The sequence below is a fragment of the Antrostomus carolinensis genome, unplaced genomic scaffold (assembly GCF_000700745.2).
Source record: "Antrostomus carolinensis isolate BGI_N321 unplaced genomic scaffold, ASM70074v2 scaffold15127, whole genome shotgun sequence".
Lineage (NCBI taxonomy): Eukaryota > Metazoa > Chordata > Aves > Caprimulgiformes > Caprimulgidae > Antrostomus > Antrostomus carolinensis.
Window position 1 is genome coordinate 84,198 of NW_010329595.1, and position 22,184 is coordinate 106,381.

At 43.4% G+C, this 22,184-nt stretch overlaps 1 protein-coding gene across 1 annotated transcript in view; it reads left to right on the forward strand.

The window, feature by feature from the left end:
• Window positions 1-13,945, forward strand: part of LOC104528588 (cadherin EGF LAG seven-pass G-type receptor 1-like) — a gene marked incomplete at both ends in the record, with an annotated part of 98,138 nt that extends 84,193 nt beyond the window's left edge. Inside the window, 3 exons of the mRNA XM_010172638.2 lie at window positions 6,281-6,503; window positions 10,615-10,730; window positions 13,839-13,945. Coding sequence (XP_010170940.2) covers window positions 6,281-6,503; window positions 10,615-10,730; window positions 13,839-13,945 — 446 coding nt within the window. The remainder of the gene's footprint in view (window positions 1-6,280; window positions 6,504-10,614; window positions 10,731-13,838) is intronic.
• Window positions 13,946-22,184: the final 8,239 nt, after the last annotated feature.

The window sequence follows — 22,184 nt, forward strand, 5'->3', positions numbered from 1 at the left end:
TAATTTTCCTAGGTCAGTCCTAATCTGAAACCATAAATAAATATGTAAAATGAACGACCAAAGTATATTTTCAAATTTGAATGTTTAGTAGCAGCATAATGTAGAAACCTCATAAAGTGACAACCATCAGTATCGATGTTAAATCTAACGAGTACGTCCGCACGGCCTCTCTGAAGTGGCAGTAGGGATTTGGCTATTGATTTCTAAGGAACCTAGATTTTACCTCTGCTCTTTAAATAATGCTTCTGAGTTGTCTGCATAAAATGGTCATGAGTATAGTCATCCCCTAATTAATCATGGTCACTAGTACACCAGTGGTTTCTAACTTATCTTTAATCCAGCTTCTCCTTCATTCAGAATTACTTGACTGCTTTTTCTGGCTCACTGCTCTCTAACTTCTCTCCTAAAACCAGTAGTTTTTGTTTGTTTGTTTGTTTGTGTAATGTTTCATTGGTAAGTGGCATTTGCTGAGAGGTAAGGCTGACTTCTCCCATTTGGTTCTGAGCATAGGCTCATGCACCACAGAGCCACTGAAGTAATGAATTTCCCTTTATGGGCAAAATCCAACATTCATTTTTATAATTTGACTTGCACCTGTGTTTCAGGCAAATTTTCCTGCACTACATCCCTGCACAGCCAGTGGAGAGAGGTGGGCATCTATCTACTGAAGACGTTGATCCAGTTCACATAAGTCAGGCATGAGGCACTACACTCACACATGAGCCATCTAAAGGGGCTTACAGCTGTATTTCCATAGCAGTTAAACCTTTCTAAGGCCATTCCTTCATTCTTATTCATGGGTGCATGGCCCTGCCTCCTTCCCTTGTGCCTGCTGTGCTATTCATCCCATCAAGGCCTAGGAGGGACCTAATCAGAAGATCACTAACCCTACAATAAAGAAATTAATGGTGTTTTGCCACAAATCAGTCAACGGCAGGATTACATGAATTCCAACACAAGAGAGGGGGAGAAAGGTGCAATGAGTCTGGGGAAAGGAGGGGACGATGGTAACTCCCACTCAGCCTAATCTATGGTGAAACCACCCCTAAAGTGGATGCGTTGGATCCCAACGTCTTTATCACTTGTCCCAGTAGAGATTTCCAGGCTGATTCTGCAGCTAATTTAACAACCTTGTTATTACTTAGTGCACTGATTGCTTTAGTGCCGATTGTCATTTAAGGTTGGTAGCAGTTTAGTTACTAGAGAAAGAGGAGGATTGATTTCCCCATCAAATGCAAGACAGCAAATACATTTTTAATGGCAATGGGTTCTTTATTAGGGCAGTGGGTCAATGGGAATTCTTTGAAGAATCTAGTTGCCCTATTTCTTGCTGTTTCTCCTTTCCACTTTAAAGTACATAATTTTAGATTGGCTGCTTAAATCAGCTTCTCAGAATGCTTTCCATTCTGCTGAAGCAACTGCAAACATGGAGAACAAGATTAATATGTATCTAGAGCAAATGGCAGAATGGAGGAAAGGAGAAAAGAACTAGTTCAAGTCAAACAATTACAGATGCCGAGTGAAAAATTAACATGTGTCTAGGGAAACTGGAAAAAAAGAAGAAATATCAGTGCAGGTCTGCTGCTTCATGTAAATACATATATATATATATATATATTTAATGTAGTATTTCAGTTGAAAACAATCAGCGAATAGTACAAATTTTTGCAAGCTAGTCGCTAAACAGGGATATTGTAGAAACACGTTGCAGTAAACTCAAGTGTAGAGTAATTCTGTATGTATTCCAATGCCATCGTGTTGTGTATAGTAAGCCTTCCAACATTATACATTGTCTGTCATTGCAAGGTCAAGCAACTCACCAACAAAACCACAGGCAGATTTCTGTAAAGACCAGCTCATAGATGCATGCCAGTGTGCTGGTTGAAACCCATAATGTGCAACTCATATGGTATTGGCAATTGTGAGATTATATTTTCATTTTTCAAATGGCTTATTTGTATTTCTTTTCACTTTTTAAATCTTCATTTATTCATGAAACTTTTACATTACTTTATTTGGAACAGGTCAGAGGAAGATCAAATCTTCTAGCCAGTCTTTTGCTTTGCTTGTTCTTGTTGTGTTACATCTGATATCGGGGTGTCCTTACTTACATAAAATTAATAGGTGAATTTTTTTTATTAATATCTTTGTAAAGTTAGTCCTAAAACTGAAAAAGAAATACATGATGGTTGAGAGTAGGAAAGTGTCGAAAGCAACTATCATGTTGTGATCTCAAGGGCTTTAAAACTGGGAAGCATTACCTAAAGGGCTGTGTAAAAGCCGCAGGACTTGTAGCTTTAAAAGCAATCAATATTAATTGAGAGCATGTAAGATCAGCTACCATCCTGTACACTGTTTGCTGGCTTGGGCCAGAATTTTTTCAAAGCCCAGGAATCTCCCAGCAGATAACAGGCAGCCATGGCCTGTGTTATCTGACAGTGCATGCTTTAGATTTAGCAGCTGGAGGGACTAAGCTTCACATCTCCTGCTTGGATTTCACAGGGCTGTGATATATAACTAGTTTAACTGATTCCTAAAATGCTGGCCTGTGCGAAAAATTGAATTATATTAGCAAAGGGAATGCCACAAGGAGCGAAGGCGAGTTTCGCAGGCTGGGTGAGGGGGTGAGCCATGCTGGCATCGCTGGCATTGCAGACTGACCCCAGGCTGTGTGCGGCAGATATCTGGGCTGTCCTCTTATCACCCAAGCCCCTCCAGACCCTCGCTGCACAGCAGCTCTCCCTCCTTTCTGTACTATTTTTTCCCACCAGGCTGTGAGACATCCCCTCCAGTAGCGCATCTCAGCCCTCCGACCTTCAGCTGTGAGCAGGCACACAGGCGCTTTTCATCCCGAAGGCCGGCGGATGCGGATCTCTTCCTTTTCAGCTCCTCAAGTAGCTCTTCCCTTAGGCCTTTCCGACTACCGGCTCCAGCCAGCCACCAGCCCATCCTTCAAGTCCATGCAGGCTTCAGTTCAAATTTGGAGGATGCTTTTCAGGCCGTGTCTCAAAGCTCCCGCAGGGCAGTGCTGTGGGACGGCAATGCGTCTGGGATGAGGTGGCTGCCCTTGGAAATGACAAACCCCAGAGCCACACAAAAGTGCGTTGTGTGGCCAAAAGGGGTTAGGTGCTCCTGGTCAAAGCCCTGCTTTGAATACTTGTTCAGGTGGCTGCTTCTTAAAGCAAAAAAATGCCATGTTTCGAAATAATTTCAGGCACTTTTTTTTACCTTTGGAAAAAATGGGTAAATAGGGATTTGTCACATTTCTTGCTAGACCTTTGTGCCTTGAAGCACAGTGATGTCTTGGAGTTACTGTAGAGATTTAAAAAGTACCATTTTAATATACTTTGGTAAATATACATAAAATATGAAAATACAACATCAAAGAGTATGTATCAAATGCATTTCTCATTTACATTACAGACTAAAGAGAATTCAGAACTGGGACATCAATGATGCTACAGCTGAATGAATATAGGACAAAGGATCTTATTCAAAGTTGAACTACATTTTTTTTAAACCACTTCTTTAATCATCATAATAAAAAGCAGTAATAAACATAATTCAGTAGAACTTTTCTGTAAGCTTTCTTTTCTCTGAAATAGCTTTATACCTCCATAGGTAGCTAAACAAATGGTCTATAAATTCTTGTTATATTACAGTATTAGTATGGAACCATCAATGACTTCCAGCTTAGGCTTTTATATTTCGCCTCCGTATTACCATGGTGTTTCCACAGCATGCTACAGTGCCAGGAATCTCTCCTTTTAGCTTGCTCCTTTTTCTCCCTGTGTATTCAAGCCTGCACGTTATTTGCTTTTGCCAAATATATCATTCTGTTTTCATAAAGCCTTGACGATTACATTCCTCTCTGAGTTGGAGAGTCATTTCACAAAATCTCCTACTACTTTTTAAAGCAACAAACGTATTTAGTCTTTCTATAGGAATTGTGCTTTTCCAGTTTTTTGGGAGCTGTGTGTGTGTTAAGGGGGATTGGCTGTGCTTATGCAGTGGATCATCAAGCAGAGGTTTCTGTAGCGTCCTCTTAGAGCATCTGAGGTGTGTTTGTGCTTTGTTTGGCATATCCAGTTCACTGAGGGAATTTTCTGTATTGGACGATATATACAATTTCTCCCAAAAGAAACGCGCTGTAGAGCATTTTAATGTATCAGGGAAGGTGTATTCACATAATCTTACCTGATACTCACAGTTAATAAATGGAAACAGAAAGATATTTATCAAATTGCTTTCACAGCATTTCATCTTAACATGTTAAAATGAGAAAATAGAAATATCCGTGCTGAATCTGAAAAGCTCTAAGCACAAGCCTGGAGTTGAACTCTTGGCTGTATGGTTTATTACCTCAGAGGTTTTGACTTGCACTCCCTCTAGGATGACAGGAAAGGTTTATTTCATAATTTGTTAACTATGAGAATTATTATTATAGAGATGTGTTCAGCTTCCCTGTTCTTTGTATTGCATCCTTTTTAAATACACTGAAATACCTCAGTGTATTGTTCACCAGGAGGTACCCACAAACGTGCTTGTTGGGAGGTAGTTGTACAATGGCTCTGCTTGTCATGGGGAGCACAGAGCGGGACCAGAGCTCAGTCCTCTGGAGCTGAGCCCACCTGGATGGGACATGCATTTGGCTGACGGCCTGATCACGGCACTCTTGTGTTTGCCTCTGCATTTTGACAGTGTACATCATACTTGCCCGAAAGACATATGATGTTGATGCAAGAGGCAAAAGACAGCAAAACTGGAAACCTGAAACAGCCGGGCTGTCCACCTCACCTTGTCTCAGAGAACACTACCCCTGGGGCAGTGGCTAAACCAGCTACAAACTATTGCAGATGCCAGCCTGGCACAGAAAAGAGATGCAGCTCCAGGTCTGGATGTGACCATACTGGCGGCTGCAGCCAGCCACCCAGCACGGGAGGCTGTGGCATGGGAACCTGTGGGAGCAGGGCTGTGGGGGCAGTGACTGGAGCAAAACTTTCTGGTTTAATTTGCCTTTGTTTGTGAGTCACTACCCACAGCTCCTGCTGCTTTTACTTTCCTCCAGGAACGTATTCGCATGATTTTAACTGTGCTTGAATTAATGTAATTGTATAATCTAGCAGCGAGTAATCATGCAAATATCAAACTGTTTCAGATGTATTCATTCCTTCAGCTGGCTGTGTTGAGTAGTTTTGCTCTACGTTTATTTGTCAGACATTGTTACTGGGTAAAATTCAACTATATATGCCATCTTCAGTTTCTCTGAATAGTTTTAGGTGTGGGATCTGAACACGCTTCATACCTTAGGAAGACACATGCCAAGACATAAATGTTAACTAATTAACTCACATAGAGGGCTTAGCTTTCTGTACAATGATTAATTCAGCAGCTGCTATTGTCCCAACCACAGCAGATTTTTAAAGTTAATATCTTCTGTACGTTATTTTTTTAAATTCACCCTCAGATTTTAGGCAAACGCAGGAAAAATTATGGTGTACATACAAAGCAAGACACCTCATTCTTTAGCGTTGCATTTAACACACCTTAATACAGGCTTCTGAGTTGAATAAAGACAAAGTATTTGTGGGGAAAACAGCTTTAGCGAGCAGTAGGCAGAATCCATAACTTCTGTGAAGAGTTACTACACTCATCTCCAAAGGGTTCAGAAAATAGTTGTCACCTGCAGGATACATGGGAAAAGGTGGAAGCAATACATATGTCATCAGCATCCTGCTTATTCTTTCTATAAACATTCTGTGAGCGTTGTCCTGAGCTCAGCCCTGCCCTGCTGCTGCCATGAGCAGCAAAGCCAAATTCCACTCGAGGTGAAGCGCAAACACTTATCTGTTTACACAATTTCCAACCCATAGTGAAACGCCGGAACAATTTACACATATTTTGGTTGACAGGGAGCATGCAAGTTGTTAACTGGTAGCGTTGCCTCCCATATAGATCCGTCTGTCACCAGCTTTATATTTATCACTGGGTCTGGAAGCAGACAAGGAATCTGAAAACCAAGGCCAATGCTGTTGGATATTTTGTGAGGAGATTGCTCAGCAATCATATCCCACACCCCCCTGAAAATTCAAACTTGAAAGACAGTGCAGCATCCTTACCCCCCTGCAATTGCAGGCTCGTACCTCAGTTGCGGAGGGGGTCAGGTGCAGAAGTTTGGAAGCAGCTTAACCTTTAGCAGAAACACTTGGGTAGCTGAGCATCACAGCTCGCTGCTGGGGTGAGGTGTCACCTTCCCTGACATCTGCTGCTCCCCTTGCAGGAGAGTACTGCGAGGTGAACGCCCGCTCTGGACGCTGTGCTCCGGGGTTGTGTAAGAACGGAGGAACCTGCGTGAACCTGCTCATCGGGGGCTTCAAGTGCGAGTGTCCCGCAGGCGAATACGAGCGACCCTACTGCGAGATGACCACCAGGAGCTTCCCCCCACAGTCCTTCATCACCTTCAAGGGGCTGCGGCAGCGCTTCCACTTCACAGTCTCCCTCATGTAAGTCCTGGTGGGGAAGGGCTCTGTGGCTGGTGGCTTTTCTGCTTGAGCTGGGGGCATGTCTGTTACATACTGTCACCAACTGAATTACCTACAGGTAGAGGTCACGGTGGGCTTTTCTGACAGTGACTCCTGTGAGTGAGACACAGTCGTGTTGTTTGAGAGACGTTGATTTCTGCCCTGCTGAAGTGCTAACTCCCAACCTTCCTCTGCTGCAGCGCAGGGTGGTGGCATGGGGAGAGGGGACACCAGGCCCTCTCTAGCCACCTCGCAGCAACCCCGGGCCAGAGAGGTGCGAGGGTGGGTGGTGGGTTTCCCTCTTTTTCTAGTTGCGCCTGCTGCCTCCTGATTTTCGGACTGACTGCAGAGCTGACCCATTTGTGCTGCTCGTTTGGGAGAGCTCTTCCCCTCTCCTGTTTCCCAGCCTGTGAGAGGACCCAGCCTCATCAGGCCATGGCTGAACTCAGGCTGGTGCTCCTCAGGTCCTTGCTCTCCCCTGGTTTCCAGCCTTGGGCTTGGGACAACCCCAACTGTCCCAGCTCCTCGCCTCACTCCTCTTGGCCTTCATACCCAGCTCCTGCTTCTGGTCCTATCCCAGCTGCCAGGCATGACTGGCCTCATCCCCATCCCATCTGCCCCAACATCCCCATGTTGCACAGTCTTCTCCTGGGCTGGCTGTCACTTTTCCTGTGGGGGCACTCAGGGAGGTGAGGGGAGTGATGGTGGCAGCCACACTGCATGGACCAGGGCTCTCCTCCCCTGGGTTACCATTGTGGAGGGAAAAAAACCCTCTTCTGGAGAAGACTTATTGGGTCAAGTATAGGGCTTGCCTGTTGTGGAGCCAGAGCTCCAGGTGCACACATGCCTCTTCTCCGGAGAGGGGGTGGGTCTGCAGCTTTCCCGTGGTTTAGCTGGTCAGGATTGACCTTTGGTTCTCCCTCACAGTTGACTGTGAGTAAATAGCACAAAATGTGTTAGCCCCAACCCCAAAGGGCGAGGCTGGGGTTTGTTGATAGGTACAACAGCAGCCACAATGACAGACGTGTTTGTGTCTCTGCCCAGAGAAAGTGCTCAGCGAGGACACCACCAGGCACACGTCCCATCCAGCACCCAGCAGGTACCTGGTGGTTTGTCTGTCACAAGCCAGGCAGCTTCTTTCCATTTGATCTTTTGTCTGCCTTAATCCCAAGGTCTGAATTATTATGGAATCTTGACATTTTGGTTAAATCAGAAAGCACAGGCATGGTTTGCATGCGAGTCGAGGCAAGGAAGAGGTGTACCTGTGAAGATCGTTTTAGAGCATCAGATCTAAGTATGCAGAAAAGCTGAGGAGCAAAAGGCTCTGTTGGACTTGTCAGACCTACAGTGAGTGCAAACAAAGGAGCAGTCTGGGCTGGCTGCCAGCATAAATTACCTGCACTACCCTTGGCTTGTCCCCACAGCCATGTGGTGTCATTTTTCAGGCTTTCAGGAAGAGATCTTTGACTGTAGAGTGTTTCAAGTTAAAGTGACTCAAATACTGTGTGTGGTGCTTACACTAGGGTTTCTTCACCATCTTCAAAACCAAGATGGCCTATTTAGTCATGAGCTAACCACTGCTCAGTCCACTGAGTGTGATTATAACAAGTCTGGACCATCATGGGGTTCATCCCACACTGTCTAACGACACGTTTAGTTTTTCAGACCTAAAGTTAACTTTTATTTACACTTGTTATTTCTTTGGCTTTTATTGTCCTTCAGTTCAGGTGGAAAACGTTATGTGAAGAAACGCAAGAATTAGCAGTTTGACTAGATGATGATTTGCCATTACATATTTTGTGATTTGGGAGCATTCGTAAAATCCCCAGGTGTCCAGCTTCCCTCAGCCTCAATTGACTCATGACCTGCTCCTGGCAAAAAGCAGGATGGGCGCATTGTCTAGTCTCATAACTAAAATGTGATTTTTTTTAAAGAAATATTTAGGTTACTGACCAGGCGTGGCTTTCTGCTCCCAACATTGTAAGTCTTCCTTGCTTCCTTCCAACACTTGCTACTCCTTCATGCCAAGGGACACTGACAGTGGAGATATTTTCTCACTCTGTATTCAAAGTGCTCTAAGAAAGTGTATTTTGTTTCCTACATCCTGAGATTAAAAATATCCCTTCTATTAAAAAACAGTAATTTTTTTCCTCCAGCTGGTGATAACCAGACAAGTTCAAAAGCAGTAGTGCTTTAACTTTTAGTATGATACAGAAAATACTGTTGACTAGTGGAATGGAACTGAGCACACATGGAATAAAGAAATACAACAAATAGCTTAACAATTTAATGTTTTAATAAATAATAGTTTAATAATTAAAATGATGGTAGAGAATTGAAACCATATCAGAAAAATATATTCAAACAGAACTAAGGTTCCTGTTGTTGCTAATCAAACAAAATCTTTCACCCACTAAAGAAGCATCACTCATATTATTCTCATTTCTTTTACTCATATATATTCTGGATAGACCAGATGTTTTGATGAAACAGTTATCCACTGAAAAATAGTGTCTTGGGAAATGTTTTACAGGAACTGTATTCCTTTGGATGAAATGTTTGATGGTGAGAAGTGAAAACTAAATCAATATTTGGACAATATCTAAATATTTCAGTGGTATTGTCTTAATTTAGTTTACATTTTGGTTCTATAATATTATTATATATTATGTGAAATAAATTTAGAAATAAAGATATATTTCAAAACTGATTAAAAGTAATCAAAACAGTAATATTTTTATGAACTATAACAGATATTCTTTGGAGTTTATATTTTATTGGAAATGTCAGAATTTTGACTTCTGTGTTTTGAACCAGAACAATTCATTGTCTTTCAAAAATATTTAAAAATGTATTGAATAAAAATTCCCAATTCCATGTGGCTCAACTTCAGGCTCCTGGTTCTGAAAGGTCTCTAGTCAATGTGATCCACAACATATGTATGTCTGACAAACAACTTCTAGTAAAAAATATTAATTGGTTTTGATTTTTTTTATTTCAAATACCAGACCTTGATGTTCTAAAATACTGCTTCTTTCACATTCTCTGAATGCAGGTTTTGTTGCATTGCATGAGAGTCTTGCTAGTAGACGTGACATGACAGGCACACGAATCATTTCTGCTGTTCATGAAAGGCAGTTTTCATTATCTGTGTTCAGCATTTGATTCATTTGTAGGAAAAGTGGGTTAATTTAAATCAGGCGTATTTCCTGAAGTTCAAGACACAAAATCAAGCTACACTGCCATTTGGAAATACAAGAAATTCCCATGGTTTCTCTCTCTTTCTTTCGTTATATAATATTAATATTTGTAAAAACGTTTATGTAAAGTGTAATAAATTGAATAGAATTTAATTAAAATTATAAAATGCACACAAGGCACAGAAATTTGCAAAAAAAGTTCTGTGCTGACAAGAGAGCCCCAGGCTTTTTTAAAAGTGAGATTGCCTCTTTTTCTGCAGGCAAAGTGTGATACATCCCATATTAGAAGTACAAGAAAAATAAAACGAAAAAACACCCATTGGCACTGACTTAGTGGAATCATTTAAGTGTTTATTTTCCTTCCTCCGATTAACTGACCTGTTGATTGATGAACCCTGATTGTCTACATGGCACTATAAAAGTAACTCTTATCTTTCTTTTCCCTGTGCCCCCCATCAGGTCTTTTTAATCAGTTGATGCCTCTCCTTGTACGCTGTAGCATTCAGACAGCAAGTGGGCAGCCAGTATCCCCTCTTTGATGTGAAAATGCTTTCCAGCTTTCAGACTGTGCAAAGTGTAGCGAGCGCTACTGTTTGGCATGCGTCAGGTACTCACACTACATCGTGGGTCTACCTAATTTTACCCTTTGTGAGGGTCAACATCCGCAGCAGATCCCTGAGGAGTAGATTTCTGTAATTTCCACCTTGCTTGCCCCTGACGATTGTGCAAGAATCCTGCTGCTGGCTCAGTTTTATAGTTTTCTGTTGGAAGAAAGATGCAAAGGCTTGCTTTTCTGCTAACTATAATGCTGCCTTTCTTCTGGGCCCCTTGACCGTCAGTCTTTAATTCATAAGCCTTTAAGTATGAACTAACCCCTCGTCTCTGCATTCTAGGTTTGCAACTAGGGAGAGGAACGCTCTCCTCCTCTACAATGGCCGTTTTAATGAGAAGCACGACTTCATTGCCTTGGAGATCATCGAGGAGCAGATCCAGCTCACATTCTCTGCAGGTGAGGCATCACTCAAGTTGAACATTTCTGCTTGTGGTCAGGAGATCCTCTCAAGCCATTTGGAAATACACTATAATGATTTTATATTACTATTTGCTGCCTTGTTAATTGAGTAACTGGCTGACATTGTACCGTAAACAACTGATGCAGGGTGTTACAAAGCACTCCAGATTGTAGCGGTTTGTGGTGGTAACGCTCGCTCTCATAGGCAGCAGCTTGTCAACATTATCAATTATAAAAGCTGGAGTTTATGACTACTATAAAAGATTGGCACTAGCCTGAAAACTGGCCTCCAAGCCAATGTTTGCTTAAATGAGATTTGTTTGCTTAAATATCATGTGTTTATATGTTTTTTACACTACACCATCAGTGAAACTAGGTGCCTAAATGTTATCTAAAAAAATACACGTTAGCCAAAGGAAAAGCTAGGAGACAAGTGAAAACTGCCTGCCGTTTGTCAGGGACTGGTGAGGAGCAATGCCGTCGCTGGGATCTGCTGCTGCGCAGTAGAAGCACCTCTCCTTGAAGAATCTGTAACTCACAAGGAATTTAGGGGAACTAAGCTGCCTGCTCATTGCTACAGTGGGCAAGGAAACCAGAAATGGAGGCTTTGGCACTTGCTTGCTTTCTGCGCTAGGACAAAGCCAGCGTCTTTTATGCTTGTGGGAGCAGAGAAGGGGGAAGGCAAGTAAAGCTCTGGGCAGCATATATCCCTGCCGCCATGGCCTTCTCTGAGTGGAGAGGTTTCCTCCAGAAAATCAGCCCTGGCAGTGGCAAAGCTCTTCCTGACAAGAGTGTGATCAGAACAAAACCTGACTGGTTCCAGTCTCAGCTGAGGGGTGTTGCCCAAGTTAAAGAAGTCCAATTTTCATCCAAAAACTCATACCCAGCGGTGATAATTACTGTGACAGGGGTAGCAGGTGAAGCTGTTGGCACACAGCTGTGCAGTGTGGTTGAAGCATGTTGAAGCCACCAGGAATCACCTCCTGGACTTCAGCAGGCTTGCTAAGCCCCTTGGAGTCCCTCTTGGTGGACCACTTGTGTTCCTGCTTCAGCCTAAGAGCAGTTCTGTGAGGTCAGTGGGAAGGCCTTGGTGGGTTTACTAAATCTCAGCAGGGCAGACAACCTGTTGTCACAGGTTTAGGGATGTTTTTCATCAGGATAGAAACAAATACCTGGGAAGGGCTGTTGTCATGTAGGTCAAGTGGGGTTACATGTAGGTCAAGTGAGATGTTTGTACCTCTGTACCAGACACATAACTCAGGAAATAATCCTGTTATTTGCTTTTATCCATATTCAGGATAGACATGTGGGCTCTAGTCAACTCTTACCTTATTTTTCTGAAAAGTGAGACATTGCAAGCAGTAAAGCAGTAGAAGCAGAGGCACAGTCCACATTGGTGTTACACACTCATGGTCACTGATGGTCGCTGTCATCAACCTCCACAGTAAATCCTATGTGACCCCATCGATTTAGCAGCAATGCTTAAGTGCATATGTAGGCCCTTTACGTTGAAGATATCTGGTTTCATTTCCCCTTTATTACCTTGAAGATGTCCAAATTAGATTTTAAGGCAAGCTTTTGAATGGATTAGTGTAATGAAGTAACGTGCTGCAGTTGGAGAGATGTGCTTTCTTCTTTAGGTCTGCTCCACCTGTCTGAACTTGAATCAAAATGCTCAGAAGGCACCCTGGGGATGAATGAGAAAAAATAAATTCTACTTGTACTTATATGCATTTAAATGTGAAGGAACTCTTTTAAAATACATGAAACTAAATTTAGATTTGCACTGCTGCACCTGAGAGCAGGTCTGGTCCTGTATATTGCAAATGTTATTTTCTTTGGAAGGAGAATGGTTTATGGCTTATAGATTTAAGTGTCTTTTAATGAACAGTACAAACTTTGGACATCTGATCTGATTGTTTTGTCTGTCACAAAAACATTTTCACAGTAAGCAAAGCAAAAGTATTGGAGGCGTTAATCTTCCTTTTGCAGAAACTTGCTAGCTGAATAAAAAAATTAATTTTTACCATAGATTTTTTTATCATTAAATGTTAAAAAACATCACATCAAGATGTCAGATGTGCTAAGCTGAAATCTGTATTGTTTAAATAACAGAAGTATATAGGATGGGAGTTAAAAGATAGTAGGGGACACGGGCATAATACTTCACACAGGGTAAAGGATTTGTTGCAGATAGAGAGTAGAAAGTACATTTTAAGCTCAACATTACTGTGAACTTTGTTAGCTTAAAGGAGGGTGTTATTTTTCCTTTTTCCTGTGGTTTATTATGTAGAATTTTCCAACTGTTAAAAAAAACCCAACAAACCCAAAAGCAAAACCAAAACAAAAAAAACCCAAAGAAAGAGAAAGAAAAAAAAAAAAGTCGAAACCTAGCAATCCTTCTCTGTGCCAGGCCTTTTATGTGCTTTCAACATGAATGTTTATTTTGCTGCTACCTCGGAACAGATATGCCTGGTTACTGAGCTGGTTCTGCTGACTCAGACCTGATTTAAAAGCTTCAGCTTTCCAGTTGCAATGGCAAGGACTTGCTTTCAAATTTAAATACTGAAAGGCTGCCAATAAATTCATTAATCACTGGTAAAATTTTGCTGGGGCCAGGGTTACCATCCATGGGTTTTATACCAGAGTACTTTTGGATTTCACTTTCTTAGCTGTAACGGGGAGCTGGCTTTCCTTCCCTGACAAAGTATCCCAGCATGATACTCATCATAGTAAAAAAAACCTCAAAATGCTGCTTTTGGCAGAAACGCAGAAAAAATCATGTACATTTTCTCCTCCGTTGACCACTTCAGCAATAGCTGTATCTACTCAATGCATCTGCTATTGCACTCTGCAGAAGCATAATAAAAAAATAACATAATTCACCTGAATGTGCCAGAAACTGTTTTTGTATTTGTGCACCAAAATAATTCCATGAAACTGGGAGCATTTACTGTCTCACAGGACAAAACCCCAAATTCCTCCATGATAAGGTAAGATGGCTGCATCCTATGCCAGATGAGGGTCTCTCTGTGTTCTGGTTTAGTGCAGAGCAGAGTTTGCAGTCATGTTGACTTATTTTTTCCCTTCTGCCTGCCCTTGCAGGGGAGACAACCACTACAGTGGCACCCTTTGTTCCGGGAGGGGTCAGCGACGGGCAGTGGCACTCGGTCCAGGTGCAGTACTACAATAAGGTAAGACTAATTGTTTTGGTGATAACCCTATTATTTGTAGAGTAATAGAGGCATAGGTCATCTAGCTCTGACCTAATGTATGCAGGTGACCTGAATTTTATTTATTCAGCCAGGCACATTGCTGCAGCTGTGCCCAAATGGTACTGGCCTAGCTCACCTTGCCTGGGACAATAATTCCTTCTGAGGGCTTTTGAGTTTTATCTCAGGAAGGCAAAATCAGACCTAGTACATCCTTTTCAGAAGTATTACTAGGGAAACCTTCAGGTACTTTGAACTAGAAGTGTGGCCAGCAGGTTGAGGGAGGTGATTCTCCCCCTCTACTCTGCTCTCGTAAGGCCCCACCTGGAGTACTGCGTCCAGTTCTGGAGCCCCCAACACAAGAGAGACCTGGAGCAGCTAGAACAAGTCCAGAGGAGGCCACCAGGATGATCCGAGGGCTGGAGCACCTCTCCTATGAGGACAGGCTGAGAGAGTTGGGGCTGTTCAGCCTGGAAAAGAGAAGGCTCCGGGGAGATCTTATAGCGGCCTTCCAGTACCTGAAGGGGCTACAAGAAAGCTGGGGAGGGACTTTTCATAAGGGCAGTTAATGACAAAACAAGGGGAAATGGCTTTAAACTGGAAGAGGGGAGGTTTAGATTAGATATTGGGAAGAAGTTTTTCACTGTGAGGGTGGTGAGACACTGGAACAGGTTGCCCAATGAAGGTGTAGATGCCCCCTCCCTGGAAGTGTTTAAGGCCAGGCTGGATGAGGCTTTGAGCAACCTGATCTAGTGGAAGATGTCCCTGCTCATGGCAGGGGAGTTGGAACTAGATGATCTTTAAGGTCCCTTCCAACCCAAACCATTCTATGATTCTATGATTTAATTTTCAGTTCTTTAAATCCTCACAAGTGTCAGTGTATCCAAAACAACTGGTTCACTGATTTGGATCTTTTTAAAGAATTGTGCAGTACAGCAGCTCTCAGTGTAGTAACTACAGACCACTAGTGCAGAATTTTCTGAAGCAAAGCAAAATTGACAAAAATTGAAAATAAAATACTTTTATCTGGAGAAGAGGAGGGTGAGGGGAGACCTTGTCACTGTCTACAACTACCTGAAAGGAGGTATTAGCGAGGCATGTTTGTGTCTTTTCTCCCAGGTAACTAGTGACAGAACAAGAGGCAATGGCCTCAAGTTGGGCCAAGGGAGGTACAGATTGGATGTTAAGAAATACTTCTTCACTGAAAGGGTTATCAGGCACTGGAATGGGCTGCCTGGGGAGGTGGCTGAGTCACCATCCCTGGAGGTATTTAAAAGATGGGTAGATGAGGTGCTCAGAGATATGGGTTAGTAGTGGATAGGTACAGTTGGACTTGGTGATCTCAAAGGTCTTTTCCAACCAGGTGATTCTATGAAAATTTGTCCCTATGACTGTCTTTTCTCATGTAAAATAACAAGTTTAGCTAGTGCAAGCTTCTCTGGTTGGGAAAATGTGGTTGTTAAATGGTTGAAACTTCAATAATCAAGGGCTATCTAAATAAATCATTTTTTTGTCTGCTATATAAAGAGATGCATAAGAGAAATGCAGAAAGCATTGTTGCACTCAGAGGTGGGCTCCAGTGTCCCTGTCCCACAGCTGTGACCTTGGTAGCTGTCAGGAGCAGGTTCACTTTGAGCAAGCCAAAGGTGGAGGCTTTGTGCAATCCAGCCCTTTCATGATGAATCAAAAAGTGTGCTTTTAGGGTGCACAGTGTCACTGTTTACAGATAGATGTCAGAGTTCTTCTATAATCTATAACAAAAATTTGAGGATTTATTTAGTTACTGAGAAGCGTTGCTTTTAAGTTGGACGCATTCTGAGGGATCACCTAAGGAAATAGAGGAGCATTGTTGGCTGTTAAAAAGGAAATTGGATACTGGTGTAGGAAGCTGAATGGAAGATGAAGGATTAATATGATCATTAAGTTCTTTATTTCCCAGTGCTGCATCCTTTCATCACAGTTTGTGTGGCAGTTTGAACTGGAGGATTAAAATATTCTTTGGATTCCTAGATAGGATCTCCTAGACTAAGGATGTTTTATTGAGGAAATAAAAACCTTTCTTAGTTTTATACATAAAATTAATATACCTTTAGCTCTCTGCTGTCAGGAGCACAGAGAAATAGAAGCAAATCTTGGAATACATTGTGAGGCTCTTCCTTGCAAACTGCAATGTGCTGTGTTTCCATAGTGTGTGTGTTTCTTAGTGAATCACTTTAGCAGACTAAGCAGCACTTGCTGAGATGGTGGAGGGACACTCCAGCTTTCAGGCTCCAGGCTGAGCAAGGAGGGGCGGGCAAAGCTGAAGGGACAGCAGAGCCATCCTGAGGCTCCCTGAGGCTGAGCAGATAAGGGGCCTGGGCAACCCCAGGACGCTCTTTAAAAGGCAAAGAGATCTCACATGGACGTTAAAAATAAACCCCTGCCTCATTTTCTTGCTGCAGAGTGTATTAGCAGCTGGTGTTTTCCTGTTATTAACATGTGCACCCTGTCATCATTTTCTTCTTCTGCCCCAGTTTTTCAAAGGGGAATGAGCCAGTCGCTGCTGCGTGGAAGGAAACTCAGGGGAGAGGGGAAGAGCAGAGGGGCCATTCCAGGAAACACCACTGACTTCACTGCCTTTGCATTCACGTGACGTAAAAGTGATAAAAAGCAGGGTCACTGTGTGGAGAGCAGCACTGTGCCCTTTGCTATCCACGTTAGAGACTGAGGTTATCACCCTCCACTTAGCACTGTTTATTCCAGAATGGTTACATGTGTGCTGGCAGAGGGGAACCCACAATATTGAGTAAATAACACAAGTAGGATATGCTAACCTCTATGCATTTAGCATGCTCTCAGGACTTTCCAGCGTGTCTGAGAAGTGCATGTGTTGCACCAGCACTGTGAGAGTGAAAGAGGGAGCGGGCACTGCAGGGCAGCAGCAGCCAGAGGCAGGTCTGCCCACCCGGCTGCCCACCGTGCCTCGCAGCAGGGTTAAGCCTTTGCCTCGGCTGGTATTTGTTTGCAAAGCAGTTCCTTGACTACTTCACGTTTTAACAAAGCTGGAAGTAAAGTTCCTCTGAGGAGGCTGAAAAGACAGATAATTTAGGGATTTGGGTTGTGCCAAGATAAATGGGATGCTGTGTCTAAACTTGACTCAGCTAAGACATGTTTGAATAGCAGAGTACCCAAAACTCATGAGTTTGCTTAAATTATGCACTCATATTATTTGCAGGTATTGCATCCTTCCGCTCTTTCAAAAACCCTCCTGCACAGTGTCAGGTCCTTGTCCCATCACTACTTCAGCCCCTTTTCTCGGCTCAGACACCGTGCAGCCTTTCTGAGCAGGCACAGCTCCCCTGAGCTGTCTCCCTCGTCCCTGCCTCCAGCCCTGTCCCTGTCTGTGAGGCCACAGAGGCTGCCTCCACCAGCATCCCAACGAGGCTTCTTCCCCTTCTTCCATTCGGCTGCCTGTCCAGTGAGTTTCTGGGCTTTGCTCCTTTTCAGACACCTCTTCCCGATGCTGTCCATGGGAAGTGTATAACCCATCATCCCAGATACCTGTAGAGATCCATTTTATTTGTTTGTCTATGTCTCACATTAAAAAATCCTTAAAGAGTTGTTTATACCTGCTTTATCTTGTCCCTCACTGGATTTTAATCTCCTTCCATCTGCATTTTGCTCCGTCATCACATTTTCTTTATTTAATCAACATGATCACCTTTGCCTGTCCATTCATCAGTCCCTTCCTGCGTCACTTCTGTGCTTTTTTTACACAGCAAAACCCATACAGACATTATGAACTTTTCTTATTATTCAGACTCCCACAGCTGAGTGCTGCCAGGCTGCTTGTCCTGCTACTGGGGTCATCACAGCTGTGCCCATCCTCTCTTTCTACCCACCCTGTGTCCTTCTTCGAGCTGGGCCCCTTCCTCCTGCCTTAGAAATGTGAGACATGTTGTGGTGCAGGTTGAAATAAATAGCAATTAAAAAATTTCCTGTTGTGCTCACAGCAAGTGTTTGGGGTCAGATGCTCTCTTAGCTTCATCCTTCTTTCCCAGTTCCTTTTTTTGTTAAGCTTCTTTAAAGTACCCTTTTAAAAACTAAGCTAGAAACTGTTCAGATTATTTCCTTCTTTCCTTCAAAAAAAAGGGTTTGGTCTTCTTTGGAGCTTTCAGATAATGCTGTAATTAACACAAGGACTATTAGATTTCATCACAGCCAAGGTTAATTTTTCATCTTTAGTTTTTGAGGAGAGTGACTAACAGGCTTTGATACATAATCTAAAGCACTTCAGTCCAAAGCAATTGCTGTAGATGAGTTTTCACAACTCTGAAAGCTGTTCCTGCAATCCGAGTTGATTGTGATCAGATACAAGAAAAGGTTGAGTGGTTTTTGGCACTTGCAGCTCTGTGGATGATATTTGGCTGAGCACAGCTGGAATTTGGACTCTAGGAGTGGATGACTTCGATGCAAGGGGTGACTCTGGTGGCAAACTTCTGCAGCAGCTATTTCCTTAACGCAGCATGCAGTTCTGCGGCATCCTGGTGATGCTGCCACCCTGGGCAAAGTCAGTTTGGGAATGGCCATAATGAAATTAGAAGGAAGTGTTGAAGTGACTCCTTTAAATTATTTTCTGTACTCAACTCAGAAGCAGTGTGCTTGGTAATATTTATCTTTAGTGTTGTTGAAAAATGTCATTTTATAATTAACTCCATATCATGAGGGTCCCTGAGTTCTCTATCAGCTCAAGTACTTGATGCTTTCTTACAGATCTGGGTATGTCCACGACTGTAAAACATTGTGGTAAAGAAACAAATTGTATCAGAGGAGGAAGGGAGGGAATGTCACTTAATTTGCCGCATAGTGATGGAAATGGGTGCTTCCTCCCCTGGTAGCAGCTGACACACTTGGTCTCAGTGGAGGAGCCTAAGGGGAGTACATGGATGTTACGCTACGGAAGTGTTGGCTCTGTATTGAATTTCTGGAAGGGAAAACAGCAAGGGGAAGGAATTAGTAGCTATAAAAGAGCAGAAGTAAACTCGGAGTGTTTTATAACTGTTCTCTAGTTTCAGTTATATATTAAAAGTGTTGTCAGCTACCCAGTAGCAAGGTGTCAGTTTACCTGTTAGTGATTATTTCTTACTGTTATTGACGTTTGCTGACAGTGGGAGGAAGGCAGGGAGGAAAGCTACTCACTCACTCTGTTAGCTCAAACACCTTACCTTCTGGGATCCTGATCTCACAGCCATTAAAATCAATGGGAGGTATTAAATTAAAAGTGACCTGCATGTGACCTGCTTTCTCAAGAGGTGAATATATTGATAAGAAATTCAGAAGAAATGGGATTTTTAAAATTATTTTGGAAGAAAAGGTGGGAAAAGGGGGAAGATTTCAACCTGGCAAATAAAACTAATGAAAAACAGAAGCAACCTGCTGCTTGTTCACAGGATAGCTGGCATAAGGGACAGCAGCAATGAGCTGCCCTCTTTGCCTTAGTAATGTACTTCCTTCCCACATGATGAGACTGCGGTCAGCTTCTGATCGAGTTTGGTCCTTATCCTTTGGCTCTCCTGAGCCTGCCAGCATGACTGACAGTCAATTGGTTTAGCCATGCTAAATAATTGTAATAGGAGCAGAACCACGAGGATGTTTGATGGTAACACAGTGCTCGGTGTCAATAATATCCCATGAGCTACCTGGCATTCATTGCACATACAGAATCATGTACAATTATAGGCAGTACTTGGGACAGGAGATTTTAATGAGCCTGGTAGTGGATGATGTTTTTAATTAAGTGAAAACCTCAAGCCACTGTCCCAAACTTCTGAGATATACCATCACATTTATGTTAATGTTTTACCTGACTTATTACCTCAGGATAGAATTCATCTTGGCACAAGATAAAAATGTTTTTTGTATGGACATGTTCTTTTAATTATAGAGGGCATGTACATGTGTATTTATATTCTGTGTAGCTTATATGTTACTTATACATATATGACATCAGAGTTGCTTAAGGACGTTACTGTTCTGTAGGTGAAAGCTCCTTCTGCGTCTGTTTAAGGGAACATAGAATAATTTTACCTAAATGACAGAAAAACTGAGAAGGGAAGACAGAAACATGCTGTCACTGATGTGCAGTACAGTAATTCTGGGGGATGGGATGAACAAATCCCAGAGTGACTCACAAATTAACAACTGTAAGACAGGGCAGTGTGTTTGCATGGGGTCCTCCCCCATGGTCAGGAGGTGCAAAAATGATGGGTGCCAGGGATTGGTTCTCAGCTGTACTGGTCACTTGAGCCTGCAGGCTCGTAGGATGAGATATTCAGGACAAACATCATCCTTTTTCCATAACTGGGCAAAGGTTTCTTCTCATATTTGATAATTGGTAGTACGCTGCCGTTCTTTCACTCCTTCCTTGCACGTCTGTAGACTGAAGAGTGCCGTGGTTCTTGTTTCAGATGCTCGACTGTCTTGGGAGTAGCCCACCTTTTCACAGTGGTTACAGTGAGCAGGGACCTGCTGCTTTCTATCTCTGTGCACTTCCCACCCAGCAGAGCCCAGATCTGCGTTCAGCCTGGAGACAGCTGCCAGAGAAAACAGGCAAATTCTTCAGTTAGAGATAAACTTAAAAGAAATGAGGGCTGCTTAGGGCTGATCTTTGGTGTGTTGTGAATTCAAAGCGCATTGCTATGTGCATTGCTCTAGATCAGACTCACATATACTTTCAAAAATCTCCTGGCTGTGGTAAGTGATGGTTTCTTTTGAGTTAACTGGCCTTCATCTAGGGCAAGCTGGAACTTGAGTGTCGCCGAAGTCTGAGCTAACGCAGTAGAGATTTGGTTCTCAGCCCACTCGTGCACCAGAATTTGCCAGTACCTTTGCTTCCTGAAGAGCTTGAAAGTATCCCTCACCCACCAGCTGAAAGCTGTTTCCAGGTGCCAAAACACTCTCTGTTTCAGTGCCAAGGCCCACGCTGTAATTGATTTTCCATACCTCGGGTGCGTGCTGCAGCTTTCCCCTTGTGCTGGCTCAGCCAGTGGGCAGGTGAATGGCTTTCTCCCTTGCCTGTGGGTTCCTTGGCCAAAGCTGATCCCAAAAGGTTCTTTAACCGTGCCTGTACAGCTGTACTGTGGCGCCAGCAGAGCTTACCATTTTGAGTCTGCATCCACAAATCCTCCATACCGTGGATCACCAGTAGTGCCCCACAGAGTGGTTGTCAGTGCCAGGCAGTAGCATACATCTGGGCAAAACCAACCAGCTCCGTATCTGGGGAGACCTCAGTGAGCCCCGATTCCTTGTGCGATGTAAGTGGTGGCTTTCCAGCACTGCTGAGCAGAGCCTGTGTGCCCTGCTGTGCTCTGGATCGAGCTGGGGGCAGCTGAGGGGCTTGAGGATGATGTGGAGTTGGGACTGCTGCCAGCGCAGATAGCCTGGGACAGAGGGACAGATCCCATCTGCACCTGCCTAGGACAGGAGGTGAAGTGGAAGGAGAGACAGGGTCAGGGAGGAAAAGACAGGAAGGAAGAAGCAGCCTCAGGCCAGGTCAGGGCTTAATTTGCTGCTGTTCCTGTAGTTAGCTGGGCAATCTGTCGGTCAGAAAGAGGAATGTCGTAAGGGATCCCTGTGCAGCTGGGCTTGGCAGTAGGGCTTGGCAAAGGCTTCACATCCGCTCACCTTCAGCAGCCAGGGAGCAGGTCTGCACCATCACTGTTTCCCCTGACACCACCATTCCCTGCTGAAGTCCTGCCCTTTCCTGTGATGATGCAGAGATCAGCCTTCAGCAACCACCAGGTCCACCATTTTTGGGAAACTATTGCCCCCTTCCAGTGCTCATCCTTCCTCATGCTGCTTCCCCCCATGTCAGCATCCCTGACCAGCCAGGGTCATCACTGCTGTCTCCATCAGCCTCAGCTTCCCTGTGTCCTTACATAGGATTCAAAGTGGGCTCCACATGTGATGGAAAAATCAAGGCCTGCAATGGGAGTTGATTTGCAAAAGGAGGGTGTCCTAAAACCCGTAGGTGACAGCATCACAAGAAATAGCTCACAGGAACTTTTTTTTTTTTAAAAAAAAAGTCTTGAGGTACATTTTGAGGTGCTCTACCCTTTTCCCCAGCAGCTTTTTTATTTTGGCATGCATTTTACTCTGGTCATGTAGACAGATTCAAGAAGCTTCTCATCAGCACAATTTCCTGGTGGCCTTTCATGTTTTCTAGCAGCCCAAACTTCTCTCTCTATGTGCTAGAGCTAGC